This window comes from Hemitrygon akajei, chromosome 28 (assembly GCF_048418815.1).
Source record: "Hemitrygon akajei chromosome 28, sHemAka1.3, whole genome shotgun sequence".
In the NCBI taxonomy this organism is placed as follows: domain Eukaryota; kingdom Metazoa; phylum Chordata; class Chondrichthyes; order Myliobatiformes; family Dasyatidae; genus Hemitrygon; species Hemitrygon akajei.
The window spans coordinates 5,164,057-5,188,651 of record NC_133151.1 but is presented as its reverse complement, the minus strand read 5'-3'; the positions used below and the strand labels follow the sequence as shown (position 1 = coordinate 5,188,651).

The window sequence follows — 24,595 nt, the reverse complement described above, 5'->3', positions numbered from 1 at the left end:
CTGTCTTTCATTTACAGAGATGTCTGGCTTTCAGGAAGGCCACTGTTGAAATGGAAACACAGAAGACAGCAAGATGGTTATGAGGGCTTGGGTTTGAGAGATTCTTTAATAATGAGCATTAGTTCTATTGAACAGAAAGTCTCTTACTTTTCTTTGATACTAATATAGAAGTTGTCAGCTTTGCCTCCAGGATGGTCTGAAAAATTACATACAGAATTGGGTTTGCAATATAAGACAAAAATTGGTGGTGGAACTGAGTAGGTCAGGCAGCATTTGTTGAGGGGAATAGACAAGTCGATATTTGGGTCAAGATCCTTCATCTGGACAGAAAGAGGAGAGGGGAGTTGAGAGCTAAGGGGAATGGGTGGGCAAGAGCTGACAAGCAGTTGGTGGATCCAGGTTAGAAAAGGAGGTTGGCACAAGAAAGTGTGCACTTAGTGACAGAGGCTGGAAGATAGGAGGTGGAGGCAATAAAGGGCTGTCTATGATGGAATCTGATAGGGAAGGAAAGAGGAGCAAGAATCAAAATGGAGGTGGAATGGGCGGTTGGTAACAAGTGTGTAGGTGATGGCTAGATGAAGAAGGTGGAGGAGGAGGAAGAAACTGTGTGATCAGGTGAGGAAGGGGTTATTGTCTGTATGAATGGTATGGACAGGTTTTTCACTGTACTCGTGAGGGGTTGGGGGGTTATCATCTCTATAGATGGTATCCAAGACAAGTTTTTCACTGTTGCTCAATAAATCTGATGCTAATAATCTAATTTACCAGTTTTGGCAGTAGCTGAATTGCAGTGGTTTGAGGTTGTCTGCGAGGCTGGAGTTGATGTGCTCGTGACTAGTCTTTCAAAGCACTTCAGGATGACAGATGTCAGAGCCACTGAGCAGTAGTCATTAAGCTACCTTGTTTTTCTTTAGCAGTGTGATGATAGTGGTCTTAAAGAATTGGGGAGCCTCAGACTGAAGTAGGGGGACGTTTATGAATTCTCCTGCAAGCTGGTCCATGCAGGATCTGAGGACATGGTTGGGAATTCCATCCGAGACAGTTGCTTTCTGATGGTTCCGTTTCAGGAAAGCCAATCTGATATCTGTGATAGTGACCGTGGACCGATTGGAGGTTGGATACTTCCCACAAAAAGAGGTTAAAGAATTTGGAAAAATCTTGGGATTTACTTCTAAGTAAAAATAGCCCCTGATTAAAAGAAAATTGGTTGTCCTCTCAACATTGACATGAAAAGACATTAAAGCTATTCCTACTTAGTAAGGCCCTTCAGCCCATCATATTCATGCTGACCATCAAATACCCATCTATAATAACCCCATTTACCACTACTAGGTCTTTAACCTACCATGCCTGAGTAATTTTTCCCAGATATTACTTAAATGTTGGGAGAGTATCTGCCTGGACCACATTGTTAGCTAAATGGCTAGGCCAAGACTGTGTCATTGTAAATGGTCTTTTAAAGTTGTCTATGACATAATTATTTTAGACTTATGAAGGAATTTCAAGCAGTTTAGTTGTCGGTGATGCATTCCTTTGTTGTGAAAAATATTTCTTCCTTTTTACCCTCTAATCTTGTTATTCTTTACCTCAAACCCCCTATTCCCCTATTTGTAGATAACAGAATGGGAAAAAGTTTCCTACTATCTCCTGTGTCTGTGCCTCAAAGAATTCTGTGTCCTTCTCTCAATCTCCCTTTGGCTATTTCTGCTTCAAGATGAACAATGCCTCGCTTGTTTAGTCTCTCCTCATAACTGGAACATTTTATCTCAGGCTACATCCTGTGCATCCTCTCCAGTGCAATCACGTTCTTTTCTAATGATGAGTAGAACTGCACACAATATTCTATTAGTCCTGAATTAATTCTCCAGATATATCATCAAAGATAAATTACCTGACACGAATTACCTTCCATGTCAGAACAGAATGTTGGCCACTCTTGCTTCTTTTTCCATAAAGACATAGTTTCCCCTCCATCCCACCCGACCAACTCTTCTCCAGTAATAAGCCATTAGTATTAAAAAGAATCATATCACAATGATAATCTTCTTTTAGCTGCTGCAGTATTTGCTATACTGCGCTTTTAATAATTTTTGTGCTAAGTGGATAGGCCAAGAATGGTGTAGTTGTAAATGGTCTTTTAAAGTTGTCTATGACATAATTATTTTAGATTTATGAAGGAATTTTAAACAGTTTAGTTGAAGGTTATGTTATATTACTTGGGAGTTGTGGGATTAACAGGGATGTAGCCCTCTGTCATAATTTAACTTACTGATCTGTTCAGTTCTGAAATATTGCCAAGCCTTCTAATGCACTTTCATACTGCAAGCCAAAAGCATTGTGTGGTTCTCTTGCTATCAACTGCACTTAGAAATGTACCCTGCTCTGACTTAGCTTGAGCCCTGGCAGAGATTAACTTCCTTGGCAGATCTTTGAAACTCTGTCTAATTCTTTGGTTTTAATCCGGGTTCTGGTGCTTATTGTGGATGAAAATGAAAGGCAGGAGTTTTCACCGGAAAATGCTATTTCAGTGACTTTGTGGATAAAGGTTCGACTGATTAAGATAATCAGTAAAATCCCTGTTTCAAACCTTCATCTGAGTTAGCTGATTATCACCTGACCCATATGTGGAGCAATGAAATTGGTTTATATGTGCCTCTGTTGAGTGAATTGGCTCTGGCTCGTTATGAATGTCTAGTGTCTTTTGCAGAAATGTGTGTGTGTATGCGCGCTCATATCGAGTTGGGTAAAGTACAGAACAGTTGAGGAAGAGGTTGAAGAACAGGTTCAAGAACAGTTACTACCCCTCACCATCAGGCTCTTGAATAAAAGGGGATAACTACACTCATTGAGATGCTCCCACAACCAATGATCTCACTTCAAGGACTCTATCTCATGTTCTTGTTATTTATTACTTTTATTTATGTTTGCATTTGCACAAATTGTTGCCTTCTGCGCTCCAGTTGATCTTTCATTGATCCTGTTATAGTTACTATTCTATAGATTTGCTGAGTACGCCCGCAGGGAAATGAATCTCAGGGTTGCATATGGTGACATATATGTACTCTGATAATAAATTTACTTTGAACTTTGACATCTCCTTTCAAAAGTTGAAGGAATGAACTCTTGATCCCTCAATCTACCTCATTGTGGTCTTTGCATTTATCTACTGGTACTGCACTTTATCTGTAACTGATAGAATTTATTCTGTTCTCCTTCTGTACAACCTCAGTGCATTTATGTATGGAATAGTCTGTGTGGTTGGCATGCAAGCAATTCTTTTCACCCACCCAGAGGTGCGCACGACATGTTGGAGGGACTCAGCAGTTCGGGCAACATCTATAGAGGGGAGTTAGTAGCTGATGTTTCGGGCTGAGACCACTGTCCTCAGAGCACGTGAGCATAATAAATAAATTAGCAATTACTTATCGAAGTTATACTGTGTTTCTTGTGACTGCTTCGACACAGACATTTGCTGGAGACTCAGATGTCTGGGTGATCTGAATGTTCTCCCTGGTTGAGACAGACACTTCCAGTGGGAAAACATGAAATACCGATAAGGAGCAACAAACAACACATTCTACTGACCAAGGAGCAAATGCTGGGGGATCAGTGACTGTATCAGCCAGCATCAGGGATTCTGGTGCCTTCAAAAATGCAATCAAAACTTGAATTATTATGTCAGCTTTAACATGGAAAAACATAACAAGGTTTTTCTAGACAAAACTTGAAACAAAAACCATGGAAAAAGATGTTAAGAACCATGGGAGAAATTATTGAGATAATTTGATCAAAGATAAAATTTTTATTGAACATAAGAGGCTTGGGAAGTTCATGGCACGGATAGCTACAGGAGAAGTGATCATGCACCTCGGCAAAATTAATTTCTTGGAAATTGGAGGGACGTTAAAGGCTAGAGAGGAGTGGTTGGAGGGGCTGGATGGTGGCAAGCTTATGGAAGGAACTGAATTATAAAGGCAAGAACTTTTTGGGGTGACGAGTGAATGATAGCTGTAGAAAGTAGTTGATTTTCCAGGTCGGTGAAATTTGTTGCCTTCCCACTAACACTGCCTGACCTGCTGAACATTTCCTCTTTTATTTCGTGTTTCTAGTATTTGTGTTATTTGCAAAATAGACACTTTCGGCCCTTCGAGCCGCGCCACCCAGCGATCTCCCCCCCCCACCCTGAAAGGCAGCAGCGGGAATGGAACCCGGGTCGCTGGCACTGTAAAGCATTATGCTAACCACCGTACTACCGTGCCACCCATCGCACGGTACCATGGAGGTATTTGGAGAGGTGTAGGTCAGGCAGAACTTGACATTATATGGAGTATGAAGATGTGTTTTTGGATGAATTTTAATGGGACAGAGCACAGATGTTGACTGGGCAAAATTTAGAACATGGAGCAGTACAGCGCAGGAACAGGCTCCTGGGCCCACGATGTCTTAGATGGCACACTTTTTGGTTACAGCTGGATCGATATGAAAAGAACAGAGAGAAGCATTGTCAGATGTGTCAAAGGCTACAGATTGATTAGAAAAGGATATCTTCAACAATGAGATGCTAGCATATTTTCCCAATCATCATTACTCTCTGCTTTTCATAGGGATTGATGTCTACTTCACTCCCTTGTCTACTCGTCCCTTCCCACTGATCTCCCTCTAGTCACCTATCCCTGCAAGGGAGGTAACACTTCACCTGCAAATCTGTCAGGGTCATCCACTGAATCCAGAGCTCCTGGTGTGGCCCCCTCTGTAGTTGGGGACTACTTCATCGAGCACCTTCACTCCATCCACCAGAAAAGGTGGGATATGCTAGTGGCCAGCCATTTCAATTTGATTTCCTATACCCATTCTGATTTGTGCCATGATGAGGCCAATCTCAGGTTGGAGGGTCAATACCTCGTATTCCATTTGGGTAGCCTCCAACCTGACGGCATGAACATCGATTTCTCTGACTTCCAGTAATTTCTTCCCCCTTCCTCCTTATCACTTTTTCCATTCCCCATTCTTGTTTCCTACTTAATCCTTGTCTTCTCACCTGCCCATAGCTTCCCTCTGGTGCCCCTCCTCCTTCCCTTCTCTCCGATCAGATTCCTCCTTCTTCAGCCCTTTACTGCTTTCACCTATACCTTCCAACTTCTAACTTCATTCCCCTCTCCCCTACCCACTCACTTGAACTGGTTTCACCTATCACCTACCAGTTTGTACTCCTTCCCGTCCTCTCACCTTCTTATTCTGGCTCTTGCCCCCTTCCTTTCCAGTCCTGAAGAAGGGTCTCAGCCCAAAATGTTGATTGTTTATTTCCTCTACACAGATGCTGCTTGACCCATTGAGTTCCTCCAGCATTTTGTTGCTCAAGGTTTCCAAAATCTGCAGAATAAGAATAATGTGCACTATATTCACAGAGAAAATAAATGTATTCTGTACCCAGGTTAGAAAGTACTTAAAAAGGTGAAGTTCCTCCCCGCACTTGTTTGGCACATCAGGTGGCAACCTTGCAGTTTCTTTAGCGTTTGTCTGTTTTATGAGGCCGAGTTGCTAGCTCGACGCTCAACCCAGCAAGGATGGAAGGAGCCGGCTGGATTCAAACCGGGTCTACTCGCCCCAAGGTCCGGTGCGGATGCCACTTCACCACCAGCCGAACAGACAGGTTAGAAAGTGGGAGAATTTAAACGTGAAGTAGGAGGAGTGAGATTTGGAAAGCACCCAAAGTTTAATGATGTTGGAGAGGAAAGTAAGGTTGGAGACAGGTCAGTGATTGACTGACAGGAACTGAATGTGGCTTTTTTGGGGAGTTAGGTGATAACGCGCAAAGATTTCTTGCAGAACAGGAGCAAACATGACCACAAACCTACATTGATTTAACAACTTTTTAATGTAAGTGGAAGATACCTAATTTTACTCTGATTGTCTACAAAATTTGATGGCAGCGCTCTGATATTCCTGCCAAAACAAGGTATTGTGATATGGGGAAAAAATATAACTGACAAAGCTAAGTTACCACTGATAAACACCATCTGTATTTTCAAAAATTTTATTTTTAAGAGAACAAGGAAATTTTCACATTTGTATGTACAAGTAAAAGGTCAGCATGTTTCAGCTTGAACACACATTAACATTGAAATTTCAAGGCACCTACAAAAAGAGGCCAAAGGGCTTCACAATGCACTTTGGTTTCGTCTTTTGAAAATCCTTTTTTTCTCCTGTAGCAATTCTCATCAAAAACACAGCAAGCCAACCCTAAACAATACGACATTCAGAGAATGAAAAAGGAGTGACCATTTTCTATATAACGATGATTGAGTTTAACTAATTAACCCGCTCCTTATGATTTATTGTCTTGATTAGGACATAATTATTCACACTGTACAGCAGATGCCAGAGCTAAGAATATTAATTCACCTTCTGAGAGTTAGCTGCTCTCAGTAAGGCAATATTTCTGCAGTTCCAGTATTTACCTCCACGTCCTTTTGAACTGATTTTCCATGTGTTCATTGTTTGATCTTTAAGCTGAGTATGTAGATTTGACCAGTGTACTGGATGCAGGCAATAATTCACCTTGTTTATTCATAACTCGTGGCTTAGCCCACACTTAACTAATTTTAGGAATAATTTTGGAGCATTTCTTTGCCAGTGTTTTGACCAGAATAAGTAGGTAAGTCAGCCGAGGCCAAACTGTTTCTGCAGTCAGCTGCGTCTCCCAACAGTGATCACCATTTTATATTCTCACTGGATTTTCCTGCTACTAACATCAAACTCGTCTCTTGTGACGGTGACAGAAAGAACATTTCGTAAACACCTGAACCATGTATGCTCTAAAAGTAGGGATTTTTGTTTTAAGGTTTTAAGCGATTTCATCGTCAGGAATTTGCCTGAAGTAGAGAATGGTAATTCTGTTGAAGTTAAGGAAACATTTGCGCAAGGAGCACTTGCATGAGCAATTGATTCTGAATGATGCATGGCATGGACCTGAAAAGAATTTTGATTTGAAGTAGCACAGTGTACTGATAAAATAGCAAGTTTCATTGGCCAAGACAAGGTTTTGCTAATTTATAATTATCCTTTCAATGGCATTCTGGTGACAATGTTGCTTATATAAAAGCAGCAAATTATCAGGAGCCATTATTCTGCTGAAAGTGAGAAATGAAATGTAGTAAAGCATTGTTTCTCAAAGGCATGCTTCCTTACATTGACTGAGACCCAGACGGCGAGGAGGAGAATAGAAAATCAGCAGTGAAAGCAAGGATTTAGTTCTGAGATTTGCTTTGTTAACACTAAGTGAAATTTTTTTAAAAAAACATGTACATAATGTTTAAATTCTGTGAACATAGTCATTGCTGGCAAGGTAAATATTTATAGCTCATCCCAATTTGTCCTCTCCCTTTCCTAGGCCGGCGAGCAATTAAGACTCAACCATAGTGAGGTGACACCGCAGTTGACTAAAAGCCTAAAAACTGTTGCCGTCCATAATGAACACCTTGGGTTTTCCAAAATGGTAACCGATTCAAATTTCTGGTGTAGTCTTTTTTTTTCAATTTGCAAATTTTTGAATAGCCCGTAGGAGAGAGGGCGGAGAGGGGGCAGGGGTTTGGCCATATCAGGATTATTAGTCCAATTACTCAGTCACTATATCACCATGTGTTGCACTCATAGTTGATAACTTCAACATGATTGGTCACAGAAGTACATGGAAAAATTAAATAGGAGTCTTAAAATAAAAGTTTGGTGTCTTAGCTACAACCCAGAGATGAACACATAGTCTGCAAAGAAATTAAGACTTTCTGTAGTGAGCATGGAAGGTGACTAGCCCAGATTCTGTCTGGATAGCCTCCAACCTGATGGCATGAACATTGATTTCTCAAAATTCCAGTAATTGCCCTCCTTCTCCTTCACCGTCCCCCAGTCCTGTTTCCTTCTCTCACCTTATCTCCTCACCTATCCATCACGTCCCTCTGGTGCTCCTCCCCCTTTCCTTTCTTCTATGGTCTTATGTCCTCTCCTATCGGATTCACTTTTCTCCAGCTCTTTATCTCATTCACTAATCAACTTCCCAGCTCTTTACCACCCCTCCCCCTCTCCTGCTTTCACCTATCACCTACTACCTTGTACTTCCACCTCCCCCCACCTTCCTATTCTGACTTCTCCCTTTTCTTTTCAGTTGTGATGAAGGGTCTCGGCCAGAAACACCGACTGTCCACTCTTTTCCATAGATGCTGCCTGACCTGCTGAGTTCCTCCAGCATTTTGTGTGTGTTGCTTTGGATTTCCAACATCTTCCGATTTTCTTGTGTTTCAAATTCTCCTTGGTACTTTTTAGTGCATGGATAGGGATTTCAAAAGAGTTATTAATTTAGTAATTTGTTTCAAAGTTAATTGCTGCGTGGAAAGAGTGAAGATCTTTTTCTGTGAAATGCTAGTGCCAAATGCTATAAAAGGACAATTCGTGCAATGGGGAATACCAGCTGAGTCACGTAATATAATTTTTTCCAGGAATATTTTGATCATGATTATCTTTGCCATTATTATTTCACCATGCACACAATTGTTCATGTTGTTGGAAATGAGGAAAGACAATAAAGGTAATTATTTAGAATTTGTAAAGATTGTTACTTATGAATTAAATATTGATTTTGTGACATTTCAAGGTTGGGTTCATGTGAAGTGAATTTTATATAAAGCAAATTAGCAGGTTGTTAGGCACTGAACTAAAATGATGGTGATATGTCTGAGTAGGTAGGTGGTGCATTTAGCTGTGGCAATTATTCCCTGAACACAGGAGATTTTACATTTTCAATGATGAGATTAGAAGGTTATGGGAAAACATCCATAATTTAGCTTTCTGATGGGTAATGCTTTTCTATTTCAGAGTACACATGTAATGCCCATGATGGTGGTCAGACAGTAAAAGATTGGCCTGTTGAAGAAAAACACAGTACTATGTTATCTACCCTTTCAAGGAATTATGAGATAAGTGGGTAAGGGTTCTTTTTCGGTGCAGAGCAGTATGGTATCAAAAGACCAGCAGAGAGTTGATGGTGATTTTTTTCAACACAATAACTTGCATTTCAACAACAATAACTGCACTAACATTGTAAAATGTCCCAATGTCTTATCAAACAACCAAGGATAGAGCATGTGACAAATAGTTTAGTCAAATAGCTCTTATGGAACATTTTGAAGGAGGATACAGAACTCGAGAGACTGAGATATTTAGGAAGAGAAGCTTAATAATCAGGAAAGGATGAGTGAAGGAAACATATTTTAGGGGCTTGTTTTTTCATTTTGATTTCAGTTAATCGTAAATCTGAGTATGTGAAAAATCTGTATTACTCCTGAAAAGTTGATTCTGATAGGACATTAATCCCTTCTGCAGTTTTATTAATTACTTATCTCTTTATGGAGATACAGTGCAGAATAGGCCCTTCTAGTCCTTTGATCTGTGCCGCCCAACAACCCCCCAATTTAACCCTTGTTCATTGTAAATTGGGATAATTTACAATGACTAATTAACCTACCAAGTGATGTATCTTTGGACTGTGGAAGAAAACCGGAGCACCAGCATGCGAGAGCGTACAAACTGCTTACAGGCAGCAGTGGGAATTGAACACGGGTCGCCGGTACTGTAAAGCGTCGTGCTGCCCTGTATAGACTTCCAGATGAAGTTCTGTTTGAGGACACCAATTTGTATGACATTAGGGTGATGACTTTTTGTTTTACTTCAGATCATTTAAGTCAGGGGCAAAATTGAATTTTAAGTATTTTGGGTCAAGGAGTACTTTTCTTACTTCAACTTGTACAAGTGTTGAGTCATGAGATTAATGTTCCACACTGCTGTGCTGGTGCGTGTAATCGGGCATTGGCTGAATTCTTGATCCTGTTTATGTTACCCTGCCTGAACGGTAACTGAATGGATAATCTAACAGTGCAGACATTATTGTTTGGATGTAGGAAGAAAGGTTAGAGAAGCGAACTAGAGAATTAAGCAGCTGCCTTCCTAGCTGCATGGCATGTTGGGAAATAAATATCCGTACCTTTTTGAACCAAAGAGTCTATCAGAGAAACCCAAGACAAATACATTTCAAAGTAATAAATTTTAACAGGTGTATAAATTAGTCATGTTTTGCACTGCATTGAGACATGGACTTTTAAAGGGTCTCCCAAACAAAGAAATAAAAATTAAAAAAACCCTTCACCTCTTTTCACTTTTTTCCAGATGGGAGGCCCCTCTACCTGTGTAACTGGGCCATGGTGTCCTTCGCTACTTCTCTTGGTCTTTGTTTGCAACCCCACGGTAGAGATACCTTTAAGTAAATTTTACAGACAGAAGTCCCTTATTATTTACTTTTCTCTAAGAAGGCCAACCTGGTAATTTGCTGGAGCATGTAAAATATATTTTTGATATATTAAACTGACGGTGGACCATTTCTCTTGATGGCATTAAACTTGAAAACCTATGAGGTAAACGTATGAGTCAAGATTGGTGACTTATTATAATAGTTTCTTCTTACAGTACTTGCTCTAAAACCACCTTTTCTTTTATTAGCCCGTAGTTTGGTATTTTCCAGATACACTCAGTGGCCACTTTATTAGGTACACCCGTACACTTACTCTAACCAGCCAAACATGTGGCAGAGACACAATGCATAAAAGGATGCGGGCATGGTCGTGAGGTCCAGTTGTTGTTCAGACCAAACAGCAGAATGTGACTGAAGTGACTTTGATTTGGAATGACTTTTGGCGCCAGATGGGGTGGTTTGAGTACCTCAGAAACTGCTGATCTCCTCGGATTCTTCAGCACAACAGTCTCTAGAGTACAGAGAAGGGTGCGAAAAACAAAAAGACATCCAGTGAGTGGCAGTTCTGAGGGTGAAAATGCCTCGTTAATGAGAGGGGTCTGAGGAGAATGGCCAGACCGGTTCAAGCTGGCAGGAAGGCGACTGTAACTCAAATAACCACCCCGCTACAACAGTGGTGTGTGGTTATCTCGAACAGTGGAGCATCTCGAACCTTGAAGCGGATGGCCATGAACGTACACTCCGTGGCCACTTTATTAGGTACAGGCGGTACATAATAAAGTGGCCACGGAGTATATATTGTTGTCAGGGTCAGCTTTGCTGAATTGACAAGGTTGAGAATGCTGAATGTTCAGTTCTACATGTAACATGGAAGTGGATAATTATTCACGGTTGCCTGCTCAGAACAGTTTGTAAATCAGTCTGCTGGAAGTATTGGCAGTTCTCCTGTTTTTTTAGAATGATGCTGCAAAGATTGCTGGTGGCTCGTTTTTCTCATTTTGAAAATGTATCGCACTGCAATGAGGTGTGCTCTCACTTTAAAGCTGTAAATGTACATCTTTCCCGAATAATGGCGCAGTGGATTAGAATCAATATTTTGTTTTATGCACTCTACTGCCTGCACGGACTATGCACTGCATTTTAATTACATTCTGAGTGGTTGAGACAAATGCTTTGTATAACGTTTGATTTAAGTGAAGTATTTTTAACAAACATTTTAATTTGAGGATCTATTATAATTCTGACTCTTCTGAGGCGTAAAGTATAAATGCCAACATTGCTGCGGTAAGCAGGTTATTTGAGTGGTTCTGCTTTCATCTGGTCTGACTGGTGCGACAGCCAAGATGATCTGAAGCTATCAGGTGTATACTTAAGTAGTTAAAGTGCAGAATGTTCAGCCTATCTGGAATGAAAATCTATATCCTACTAGTGTAAAAATCTTTCTATTATATTTTGTCAATCTTTTTTTAAAATGCCATTTCTGAAAGTAATTTAAAAGTGTTGGGTTTGGTGGGAGGTTGGAGTGGGGAAAGATGCGAGCAGACAATGTAGTGAATATTCTCATTAAAATTCTCTAATTTAAAATAAATCAGTATTTTATGGTTAGATACAAATTAGAACTGTGAAATGACTGTCAAAGATGGGATGCTGTAACTACAATGACCATAAGGAGCAAAATTAGGCCATTTGGCCCATTGAGTTTGCTCCATCATTCCATCATCTTTCTCAATCCCATTCTCCTGCCTTCTCCCTGTAATCTTTTAACATCCTTACTAATGAAGAACCTCTCAACCTCTGTTTGAAAATACCCAATGACTTGGCCTCCACAGCCATCTGTGTCAATAAATTGCACAGATTCACTGCTGAACAAATTCCTCTTCATCTCTGTTCTAAAGGGACGTCTTTGTATTCTGAGGCTGTGTCCTCTGATCCTACACTCCCGCGCTATACGAAACATCCTCTCCACATCCACTCTCTTTCCAGATCTTTTAGTATTCAATATCACATCATCATTAATGTGGAAATATGATCTTGATAACAATACTTAAGGTCATAAAAATATTAGAGCATTTTACAGTTTAAAGAGAATTTCTTTAAAAAGTCAGTTGTGACTTGCTAATCATGTTTAAAAATTATTCACTGGCAAACTTTTATATAATCTTCATTATTATTTCTGTTAATCATCAATCCAGGGTATTACTGTATCTGCTAGGTAGAAAAGTTTGAGGCTATCAACTCAAATGTTCAGGAAATCTTGTCACTAATAAACAGGAATAAAATGAACACTGTTTGAAACAGAAGTTGCTTTCAGTAAAGATGTATACATTTCCCGAAAGAACAGAACATAAAAATGCATCACCATAGAGGAGACAAAAATGAGGAAGATGAGCCTCCAATGCTTAGGTTAGCAGTAGATAATACACTTGAGCAGCTCTGGTATATTGAAACATATTTCCATCAGAAGCATCACTTTTTATCACTGAAACATATTTCACACCAAGCCTTGGGCGTGTTTCAGTTTAAATGTGTTCTTTTCACAACATTCGGACTAATTTCTTTTATGAAGAAAGTTATTAACCCTTTGAACATTTAGTTTACGAGTCATTTCAGAAATCATATTGTTTTCCTTAAAATTAGGGAGCTTTTATAAAAAAAAAGGCAGGGCATTTCACTTAACACAGATAGTTTGTCAAAACCAAATTCACTGTGACGTCAGTTATTCTACACTTTGTATTATGGAAATAAATGTAACTACAGAACAGATCTAAGGCTCGTAAATTATTCAAATAAATTGCAAAATTTTCTATTGTGTCTAAATTTGTTTCAGTTGCAGCTTTTCCAGCAATAGTTCTCAGAGTTAAGTTGAGAGAATCAAATGCCATGACAGGTCAGCTAACCATATTATGTCCATTTGGCTTCTCATTTAAGGACATGTAATTCATGGTCTAGGTACACAAATATCTAACTTAATTTTTTTTAAAAATGTTTTAGCAAAACTGTCTTCAGAAGTAACAATGATACTCTGTTTTCCCAATTATGATAATGTCCTAAAACAACACCACAAGCAACACCATAAAGAACTAAATATCTTTAAACTAATTTTCTCTTTTAAAACACCATTGCAGAACAGAGGGAAACAAAACATCAACAGATGATACCACTGGAAGTATGGGGAAATTTAAATCCTGCACAGAGAAACAGAATTTTTATATATATCTATATATATATATATATATATGTATGTATGCATGTATGTTTTGCTGAACCATATGCAGTAAATCTTCAACATGGTGGGAAAAGAATGCATTGCTAAAAGAATTTCTACATTGTTTACTTGTTTGATACTAAAACATTTCTGAGTCTTTAAAATGCCTTATGATTCCAGAGTAGGCTGTTCATTCTTTATCCCACTTCTAACCAAAATGCAAAAGAAAGAATGGCTTGAATACAATTAGGAAGCTGTGTTTTCTTTCTAAATATCCAGCTTTTTTAATCTTTTAAGCATATTAAATATAAATTATATGACAAATGTACAAAATATTGTGCCAGGCATTTTCTGCTGGACTTTGTGTTTTGTCCCTAATGGTTTTTATGATTTTTTTTTGTAAGTATCTTTTGTTTGCAGTGCATTGGAGATGAAAAATGCCGTAAAGCATCTCTGCAATCACGTGTAAGAGTATTCAGCATCTGGTATCCCACCGTCTCTGTAACCTCGGTTACTGCCAAGTGCTGTTCTATGACTGTTCTTGTAAATACTTGTCCCATTGGATGGAAATATGGTGTGGATCACATACTCCTCCTTCGGTCGTTGTTGGTTGTTGAGTGGTATCATCTGAAACCCACTCCCTCGGATTTCTAAAATGGAATTGTCTTTTTTTGTCCCTGCCTCTGCGTAGTCGTCCTTTTTCCTACAGCCTCTGTTGTATGGTTGATCCTGTGAGAAAACATTCCGGTTGTTGTTGACGTAACAGCAGAATGCTGCAAGGACAACAACAATGAATACTAAAGCTGCTGCACCTCCAATAATACCAGCCAGGGGTAGGACTACTTGGTCCGATTCCTCTTGCTCCCGGTTTAACGTTGTGGTCGGGCTATACAGATCAGCAGTCTCAGCTTTAGCACAGACCGGAGTCTCATCTCTTACATAGAAATTGCTGGCCTCCATCGTAACCATGCAGATGATGTAGGTCGACTTGGGCTCAAGGGCTGTGAGAAGATATTCAGTCTGGTCTCCTTGTACCAAGGTTTCAGTGATGGACCCGACTGACGGGTTATGGTCGAGTCTCAGCCAACTAAGCCTGAAGGAACTGACCGGCAACATTGTCCTCCATGTTATGCGAATGCTGTCAGCTGTTAAAGGCATTACATTGATGATTATTGGTTTTGTTCCCGACCCTCTGGACAAAGGATGGTCTACAGTCAAATCTGGTGGCTTCAAGTTTGGCTGCCTTGGTTTATATGTGAAATGTAATCCTTGAGTGGCAGTTACCGTATGTATGATTGGGGTCGTCTTTGGAGCTGGATTGCCACCACGTAAACATTCATTCATTTCTGTTTTGATGTCTTTGACCGCCATTCCTCGAACTTTTTCGGGACCTTGGCACATCAACCCCCTCACGTTAACGTGAAACGCTGTTGTTCGCAACCAGTCTCTCAGCCACGCCATCTTGCAGCCGCAGTACCAAGGGTTGTTGCGTAACAGCAGCTGACTCAAGTTGACCAAGTCGTCGAAGACTCCTTTGGGCAAACTCGTTAGATTGTTGTTCGATATGTCCAGTCTCTGCATCTGCCTCATTTTTGAAAAAGCATTGGGTGGAACATAGCTAATGAGGTTATCCTGAAGATACAGCTTTTGTAAATTTGAACTGGGAAGATTTGTTGGCGGAAAACTCAGGGAGTTTCTGATCAGTGAAAGTTCAGTCAGATTTTGCAGCCTGCTGAAAGTTTCATCTGCAATTCTTTGATTAGCTAAAAGGTTACCATCCAATACCAAACGCCTCAAGTTGACTAAACCTTTGAAAGCATATTGTGGAATGGTTGCAATTCGGTTGTCATCCAATCTCAATTCCTCCAGTGTTTTCGGAAGACCAGTCGGGATGCTGCTCAGGTGATTCCTCGATAGGAAGAGCAGTTTAAGGTGCTTACTGTCAGCAAAAGCGTCTTCCTCAATACTAACTGTGGACACTGAGTTATCATCCAGATGTAACTTTTCCAGGAGAGGAATCCTTGCCAGTGCGTCATGGGTAATGGCCCTAATGTTGTTGTCTTGAAGGTGCAGCTCTCTGAGTGATCTGGGAAGGTTTATTGGAAACTCGTCCAAAGAATTTTCATAAAGATAAATCACTTTTATGTTCAATAGATACTTCAGTTTGTTTGGGATCCCGGCATTGTTAATCTGGTTATTTTGCAGGAAAAGTGTTGTGGAGTCTTCTGGTATTTTGGCAGGAATGGATGTCAATCCCCGATCATTGCAGTAAACAAATCCATTGTCACACCGACACATCGAAGGACAAGCGGATAAAACACTTGGCATCAGTAGTGTTGGGATGGTAGCGCAGAACAACAAACAATTTTTGAAATCCATTGTTCAAAGCGACATTCGGAGGTTGGTAATTTATATTTCTGTCCGCTTATAATCTGCAGGGTAGGAGAAATTAGAAAATACATGTTAGTTAACGAACAATAATTCTTCTCACCCTTTCTTCCTCATGCACAATTCCCCAAACAAGATGACAGTTCTGTAATTTCATTTTTCATAACTGGTAAGTTGCAAATCCCTCGTCTTCTGAATTGGCTGTCTACACTAATGAAAAATGTCGTAATTAGAATTGGTTTATTATTGTCACATATACTGTGAAAAACTTGCATTGCTTTACTCTTCATACAGATCAGATCATTACACAGTGCATTCAGGTAAAACAAGAATGCAGAATAAAGTGCAACGTCGACAAAGGAAGTGCAGTGCAGGTAGGCAATGAGGCGCAAGATCATAATGAGGTTAACTGCGAGGTCAAGGACCCTACCAGGGATTCAGTTGTCTTTTAACAGCAGGGTAGAAGCTGCCCTTAGTGAAGCTCACTGCTAAAGTGCGCTTTCCTTATGTCAATAAACTTGAAGACATACAAGGGCTTATCTACCCACCATTAGAAACATTATTTTTTCTAATCGTTTGATCTGTTGTCAGATTTGCTTGGATAGTGGATTAGAGTGAGCAGTATATGATCATGCAAAGCCAAGACAGAGTTGTTAGAAACATAGAAAACCTACAGCACAATACAGGCCCACAAAGTTGTACCAAACATGTCCCTACCTTAGAAATTACTAGGCTTACCCATAGCCCTCTATTTTTCTAAGCTCCATGTACCTATCGAAAAGTCTCTTAAAAGACACTATCGTATCTGCCTCCACCACCATTACCGGCAGCCCATTCCATACACTCACCACTCTCTGAGTAAAAAACTTACCCTGACATCTCCTCTGTACCTACTCCCCAGCACCTTAAACCTGTGTCCTCTTCTGGCAACCATTTCAGCCCTGGGAAAAAGCCTGTTATTCTCCAGAAATTTGCGCGGTGGTATAAAAATGCCATAAAATTGACTTAACTTAAATTAAAACTTTACATTCCTAGCATTTACATCCGAAAATTAATGTGGCGATAAGAATAACCACCGAACTAATTTTACCAGGTAATAACAAAATTCCTTAAGGTTAAATATAAATCAAAGATTTGATCAAAATCAAGGATTTCTAATTAAGAGCAGTTCTTGCTGTTCTACTACGTTAAGCTATGTTTTCTGAAACGAGAACACATTTTTTCCTCAGGAAGTGTTATTTCTGGGAGCCTGATCCTTTCATGAAGTTGTATTCACACTGAGTTCACTTTGGAGTTAAACACTTGCTTAGTCAATTAGCAAAGATTCCCTTCTCAGTTCACACCTGTACTTCGACTACAATAGATATAAATTCATGAAAATTGGGGGTTTTGGTCACAAAATATATTAATTTTCAGATTAGATGTTAAAAATGATTATATTGATTCCAAATGGAATTGTTTTTAGTCGTGTTATTAACATTTACAACATGCTTGAACTGTTTCTGTAGTTTCACAAGTATTTTTGACACTAATTCAAAGCTGTCTGTGCATGGATTTGACCCGATTGATTTTCATGGACAAGGTCACAAGTGGGGTGAATTATAAACATCTGTTTCTGTCACTTATTATTGGGTGAGAAGGAAGATACTGTTTCTTCGTTGTTTTGGTCTGCTTGTAGTTTGGAAGGAGTTTGGAGTCTGGAGGAACGACGTGGAAGAATTATTTATAAAGTTTCATCACAATCTTGTAATTAGTTACAGACTTGTAACTTGGTTCATGGAATGTTGTGTGAAATGCCAGAAGTGTAAATTATCCAGGTATCCCATATCAGAATCCGTAAATGCATATTGTCCTCTCTTTTACTTTACAACGATTGATTGAGAATTATGTAAACTTGACCATCCTCTTCGTTTGGGAGCTTGTTTATTTTCCTATGTCTTAGTTCATGATGCCTCAAAATTAGAACACAAGGCTATATTTCTACTGGAAAATTCATTAACACCTTTTATTTATTTGAAAGTATTATTTTATTAAAAATTTCAAATGTATAGAGTATATTTATTATCAGACAGCTTCCTCCCCTTCCTTTCCAGTCCTGAAGAAGGATCAAGGGCCGAAACGTCTACAATTTATTCATTTCCATAGATGCTGCTGAGTTCGTCCAGCATTTTGTATGTGGGTTACTTCTGATTTTCAGCATCTGCGGACTTTTTTGTGTTTATAGTATATGCATTCTCACAATTCTCAGCACTGCCACACAAGAAATATTGTTATATCTATGTTATGTTCAGTTTTCCTTTTCATTGATACCCTGTGGAAACAATCTAAGGATTTTTTAAAACATTGGTTTCAGCTCCATAAAACTGTTCATGGCAGCTGGGTCACTCTTCAGTGCATCCCCCAGTATGTATCAAAGACCATGGAATGTGACAGTCTGCAGCATTCGGTGGTGGACGTCTTGTTGTATTGGAAAACCAGTAAGTTTTATGTCGATCTTTCACAGAGTTGATCATCTTTGACAGCGGTTGATGGTTCAGTCAAAGTGTGCCCCTGAGAAAAGTCCAAAGAGCACAGGAGTTCTGCACTGTACAGCTGCCTGCTTCAAACTTCCAAAGAAATCACTGAATCTCTTTCCAGACAGATGCACATTCCAGAAGTAGATAGATGGTGTCTCATCCCCAGCACAACTGCTTCGTGGGCAGCATAAGGTGACATTGAGTCTCTGACTGTGCAAGAAGGATTTGCCAGAGAACGATCTTCTTTCTTATTGATAGTCATAGAAAAAGTACAGCACAGAAACAGGCCCTTTGGCCCATCTAGTCCAGGTCAAAACCATTTAAACTGCCTACTCCCATCGACCTGTATTGGGACTACAGCCCTCCATACAAGGGAAGATTGGATAGGTACCATCCATGTACCTATCCAAACTTCTCTTAAACATTGAAAGCAAGCTCACATGCGCCACTTTTGCTGACAGCTCGTTCTACAATCTCACCACCCTCTGAATGAAGATGTTTTCCCTCCTGTTCCCCTTAAATTTTTTCACCTTTCACCTTTAACCCATGATATCTAAGATTATGTCATACTTATATATTGTCTGTTTGAATGTTCTATTAATGAAGTATTTTGTCCTACGGTCTTGTGCCATATCACAAACATGAGAAAGTCTTCATATATTGGAATCCAAAACGGCAACGCATACAAAATGCCGGAGAACTCAGCAGGTCAGGCAGCGTTCATGGAAATGAATAATCAGTTGATGTTTCACCCTGAGACCCTTCTTTGGGGCTGAAAAAGAAGTGGGAAGATGCTGGAATAAAGAGGTGGTAGAGGGGAAGGAGGCTAGCTGGAAGGTGATAGGTGAAGCCAGATGGGTAGAATAGGTAACGGGCTGGAGAGGAAGGAATCTGATAGGAGAGGAGAGTGGATCTCAGGAGAAAGGGAAGGAGGAGGGGACCCGGGGAAGTAATAGGCAGGTAAAAGAGGTTAATGGTCAGTGTGGGGAATAGGGAAAGGTGGGGGGAGGGGGGATTTTTTTTAACCAGAAAGAGAAATCGATGTTCATGCCATCAAGTTGGGAGGCTACCCAGATGGAATATAAGGTATTGCTCCTCCACCCTGAGGGTCACCTCATTGTTGACCACCAGGAAGTCCCATTGTGGCGGATGGAGGGGAGGTGCTTGACAAGGCATTCCCCAATTTACGATGGGTGTCACCAATGTAGAGGAGGCCACATTGGGAGCACCGGACACAACAGATGGCCCTAGCAGATTTGCAGATGAAGTGTTGCCTCACCTGGATCCTCATAGGTTTTCCTACTGTGCCTAGGGACTGTTCTTTCAATGCCTCACAGAGTTATTATCAAACATCTTCTTTGAGGCAAGATTTGCTAAGAGTGGCGGGTGGTAGGATGCAATCCAACTGAAAGGTAGTTTTCAAGTCAATACACCTGAGCATGCAGTAATACTTGGTATCCGCTTGGTCTCAGAATTTACTGCACCCAGCAATACGGAGTTTAATGTTATTATTCATTCCTGAGCTTGTTCTATGTTGGTGTGCCACTATATCATACCTGTTCCTCAACCATAATCGTGCTTATCTGTTGTTGCAGCAAAAGCCCTGATAGATTACTTCCCTGCTGTGTTGAACAATGAACAATTTTGTATTCAGTTTCTCCTTGCTGCACTAATACGTGGAATCTTTCTCTTCCTTTGAAACATCAATTCCCTTTATGATTGGAGAGGGAAATTGAAAATCTGGTGGAGTGGTGCCACAACAGCAGCCTCTTACTCAGCATCAGCAAAACCAAATAGCTGATTATTGACAACAGGAGGAAGAAATGAGAGGTCCATTAGGGGATAGAAGTGGTGACGGTCAGTAACTTTAAATTCCTTGGTATAGTGACTTCAGAGGATCTGTCCTAGGACCAGCACGTGTGCCATTTCAAAGTCTGCATGGCAGCGCCTCCACTTTCTTTAAAAAGAAGCTTGCGCAGATTTGGCATGTCATTTAAAACTCTTGACAAACTTCTACAGATGTAGAGTGGCGCATTTGACTGGTTGCCTCATGGAAGCACCAATGCCCAAGAATGGAAAAACCGATGTAGCCCAGACTGTTACAGACAGAGCTCTCCCCACCAATGAGCACATTTACATGGAACTCTGCCAGAAGAAAGCACCATCAATCATCAAGGACCCCTACCATCCAGGCAATGCTGTCCTCTCGCTGCTGTCATCAGTAAGAAGATACCACACCACCAGGTTCAGGAACAGTTAATCCCCTACAACCAGTGTAGATTACTTCACTCACCTCAATACTAAATTGATTCCACAGCTTATGGACTCACTTTCAAGGACTCTACAACACATGTTTTTGTTATTTATTGATTGATTATTTGTTTCTTTGTATTTGCACATTGCTCGTTTGTCAGTCTTAGTGCGTAGTTTTTCATTGATTCTATTGCATTTCTTTGTTCCTCTGTGAATGCCTGGAATCTCAAGGCATCTCAAGGAATCTCAAGATAGTATATGGTGACGTGCTTCGATAAAAAAACATTTACTCTGACTAGGCCTCAGTTTTATATACTAACAGGCTTTCATTTATTTTAATTCACACAACTTGTACAAATTGTAAGGTGTGTGATTCTGGAAGAGAATTGATGATGATATTTGCTTAGCAGTTTAGACCTTTTAACCTTTGGTTAATACCATGAAGAAAATGTACAATCAATTTTTGTGTAGAAATATAACTGTTATCAATGCTGAGAATCCCTTGGGGGATCTGGAATTTGATTGCAATTTTTACTAATGATATTATGTGAAGAACCTATTTAAAAACACTTATCATTCGCTTGTTTGGCAGAATTCTGCTCTGAACTAAGGGTCTGTGGACGGAGTCTCTTTGTGGACTTCAATTCAGAATTGAATTTTATATTAAATATAAATATTTTAATATAATTGAATTTTTGCTTTTATTGTTTGCATGATTTGTTTTCTTTTCCCTCTGTACACTGGATGTCTGATGGTCTTTTTTAATGGGTTCTTTTGGGTTTTGTGGCTGCCTGTAAAGAGACAAATCTCAAGGTTGTATAATGTATACATACTGTGATAATGAATGTACTTTGAACTTTAATGGGTGTATTGTATTCGACTGCAGACTGCTGTAACATTCATGGATTCAGGGTCTTCTTTTGTGTGACTATATTTTATGACATCTTGTGTGCTACATGTGCTTTGTGCTGTGTGTGGCTGTTGATACTGTGTTTTGACCTTGGCCCCAGAGTAACACTGAGGTTATTTCCAAATGTCGAGGTCAAGTTTGAATCTTGTGTGCCTTCTTGGCTCAGCTGTGAGACAAAACAGCCTTGTGCAAAGAAGTGGCGTTAAATTGGTTTTGTGAAGTTAAGATTCTCTGCTCTCCTAAATTATTCCCTTGAGAAGTAATATTTGTTCCACCACATTTTAAACCTCAGAAGGATAGTTCCTTGGATGGGAGTATAGAGAATTGTAACTCAGAAAGTGAAGTGTAACGAATGTATTTTATTACAATACTTTAAAACAAATATGGCCTTTACAACGGCTTAAATTTATGTGACAATTTTCTGTGATCCTTCTCCTCCTCTACCGTAAATGTGTCTGACAGGGTTCAGATTTATTTCGGCTTCATGGCCTTAAGCTTTGGGTATCTTTGTTCCCATGCATTATCTTTTTAAAGGCACCAATGAAGTGCTTTAAACACTTGTTGTGAAGATATTGAGTATAAATGGTAAGTGTCAATAAAGAAACTCTTTAAGAAAGTTTGAAAGGCATATGTATATTTTTTGCTTCTATTGAGTCAGGTTTTCTGGAGTTTCTCTTTCACACCGGGATATAAAACTTTGTATTTTTTAAACTTTCTGGCCTGTATTTTAATATAAAGGTATATTAATACGTGTGTGTGTGTGTGTGTGTGTGTGTGTGTGTGTGTGTGTGTGTGTGTGTGTGTGTGTGTGTGTGTGTGTGTGTGTGTGTGTGTGTGTGTGTGTGTGTGTGTGTGTGTGTGTGTGTGTGTGTAAAACAAAGTTCAAATTAAATATATTATCGAATTACATATAAGTTGAGTGAACTTGGTCTTTTCTCCTTAGAACGACAGAGGATGAGAGGTTACCTGATAGAGGTGTATAAAATGATGAGAGGCATTGATTGTGTGGATAGCCAGAGGCTTTTTCCCCAGGGCTGAAATGGCTAACATGAGGGGGCGTAGTTTTAAGGTGCTTGGAAGTAGGTACGGGGGGATGTCAGAGGTAAGTTTCTCCCACAGAGAGTGGTGTGTGTGTGGAATGCACTGCCAGTGACGGTGGTCGAGGAGGATACAATAGGGCCTTTTAATACACTCTTACGTGGAGCTTAGAAAAATAGAAGTAGGGAAATTCTACGCAACTTCTAGAGTATGCTACAACATGTGGGCTGAAGGGCCCACGTAGAATCTACGTAGAAATCTACGTAGAACGTAGATTTTCTACATTCTGTGGCACCATCTGCAACCCTGAAATTTATTTTCTTGTGGACATTCACAGTAAATACAAAGGAGCACAATAGAACCAATGAAAACATGCATACAACAGGGACAGGCAAACAACCAATGTGCAAATAGAGGAAGTAAATAAATAATAAGTAATAAATATTGTGAACATGAATTGTAGACTTCTTGAAAGTGAGTCCATAGATTGTGGAATCAGTTCAGTCTTGAGATGAGTGACATTATCCACGCTGGTTCAAGAGCCTGATGGTTGAAGGGTAATGTTCTCCACATATAATAAACAGTAAGGACACTGAGTTGGAGAGGTTTTATCATGTCTTATAATTTTGGAGAAATTCATCTATTCCTTGCAGGATATAGATTCTGCATGACAGTATGTGTTACTGCTTCCAAGTTATATTCAAATTGTTTTATGAATTGGAATATTCATCCAGTAGATAAACCAATGGCTAAGCATTGTTGTTGTTTCAGCAATTGGTTTTATTAACATTTTGATTATGTTACATTAGAGGAAATGATGAAGAGGGATAAATGTTGGAAGAACCTGGATTTCCAGCATCAACAGAATTTTTTGTGTTTATAATTAACTATTCAGATTGACAAAATACTTCCAATTTTGTTTGGCCAAATTATTGTTGAATTGAGGAAGCATCATTTAACAGTTGCCTTGATACTTAAAGGTAGATTAACCTGTTCTGAGCTAGAAAATGGGAATAATTGCGTGCAGAGTTGAGAGTAATTTCAGGGTAAAGATCTGTCAGCAATACTCAGGATCATTTGTTTATTGCCTCAGTATCATCTTCCTGCAAAAAAGAACAACCAACAGTCCATGATCAGAACTATAAAAAGTATTTTTATGCATCAAGTTATGTGTCGTTGGATGCTCCCATTGTCGTGAGCCTCAAACAGCCTCTGACAACCAAGTCCAGCTCCTGGCCTTCACGTGTGGCGTAGCTTCTACTAATGGGAGAAGGAGCTAAGGCAGGTTACTGATGCCCTAAAACCAGCCTCATCGGGCAGATGGGGCTCGTCAGCCATGGCTGACAGCTCATCTAGGAGAAGGAAAACTCTGGTCTCAAACCTCTGCTGCCTTGTGGCTATACCCGTTCATGGGAAGGCTTCAGGAGTAAACCTCAAGGAAAAATCTAGAGCTGGAGACCCTGAGGCAGTCCAACATTGAGTTCAACACAGACTGGCAACACCGTTGGTGTGAAACTGTATCAGTCTCTGGCATTGCTTTGAATTCATCAGCTGTGTGGCCTCATATGTGCCGTTGTTAAATGTGAAACTGCCACCATGTCAGTTTGATTAAAAAATAATTAAGCTGGTAGCAGTACATTTTTTTTCTGAGGTTTATGACACAGAACAAAGATATACAGTTGATTTTCTTGTCAGTTTAAGAAAAAACCTACCCAATCCCACTTTCCAGCACTTAATCCGTCATGTCTCTTCTGTATATTCCAGACATTTTGAAAAACGTGTTTGGTGGTTCGTACAGTGAGATACGGACCCCAACCAGCTCTGGATGAAAATCTTTTCCACATCTCCCATCTAATCCTTCCTTATGTCAGACAAAAATAGGGAAAGATGGAAAAGTAGGTTTGGTGTTCTCACTTGGAACTTGAACAAGTACTGGAAAACCTATCATCAAGTGTAGGTAGTACTCCTTTAGAAGAATATCATTGAGCCTC

The 24,595-nt window shown here is 39.8% G+C and overlaps 2 protein-coding genes across 9 annotated transcripts in view; one reads left to right on the top strand and one right to left on the bottom strand.

Annotated features, from left to right (window-relative positions):
• Positions 1-24,595, top strand: part of LOC140717629 (ADP-ribose glycohydrolase MACROD1-like) — a 221,700-nt gene that overhangs the window by 54,901 nt on the left and 142,204 nt on the right. The window lies entirely within an intron of this gene.
• Positions 6,021-24,595, bottom strand: part of LOC140717628 (leucine-rich repeat transmembrane protein FLRT1-like) — a 237,121-nt gene continuing 218,546 nt past the window's right edge. For all 4 annotated transcript variants that reach the window (XM_073031217.1, XM_073031220.1, XM_073031219.1 and 1 more), the window contains one exon: positions 6,021-15,931. In XM_073031217.1, coding sequence (XP_072887318.1) covers positions 13,959-15,878 — 1,920 coding nt within the window. In that variant the 5' untranslated portion in view covers positions 15,879-15,931 and the 3' untranslated portion in view covers positions 6,021-13,958. The remainder of the gene's footprint in view (positions 15,932-24,595) is intronic.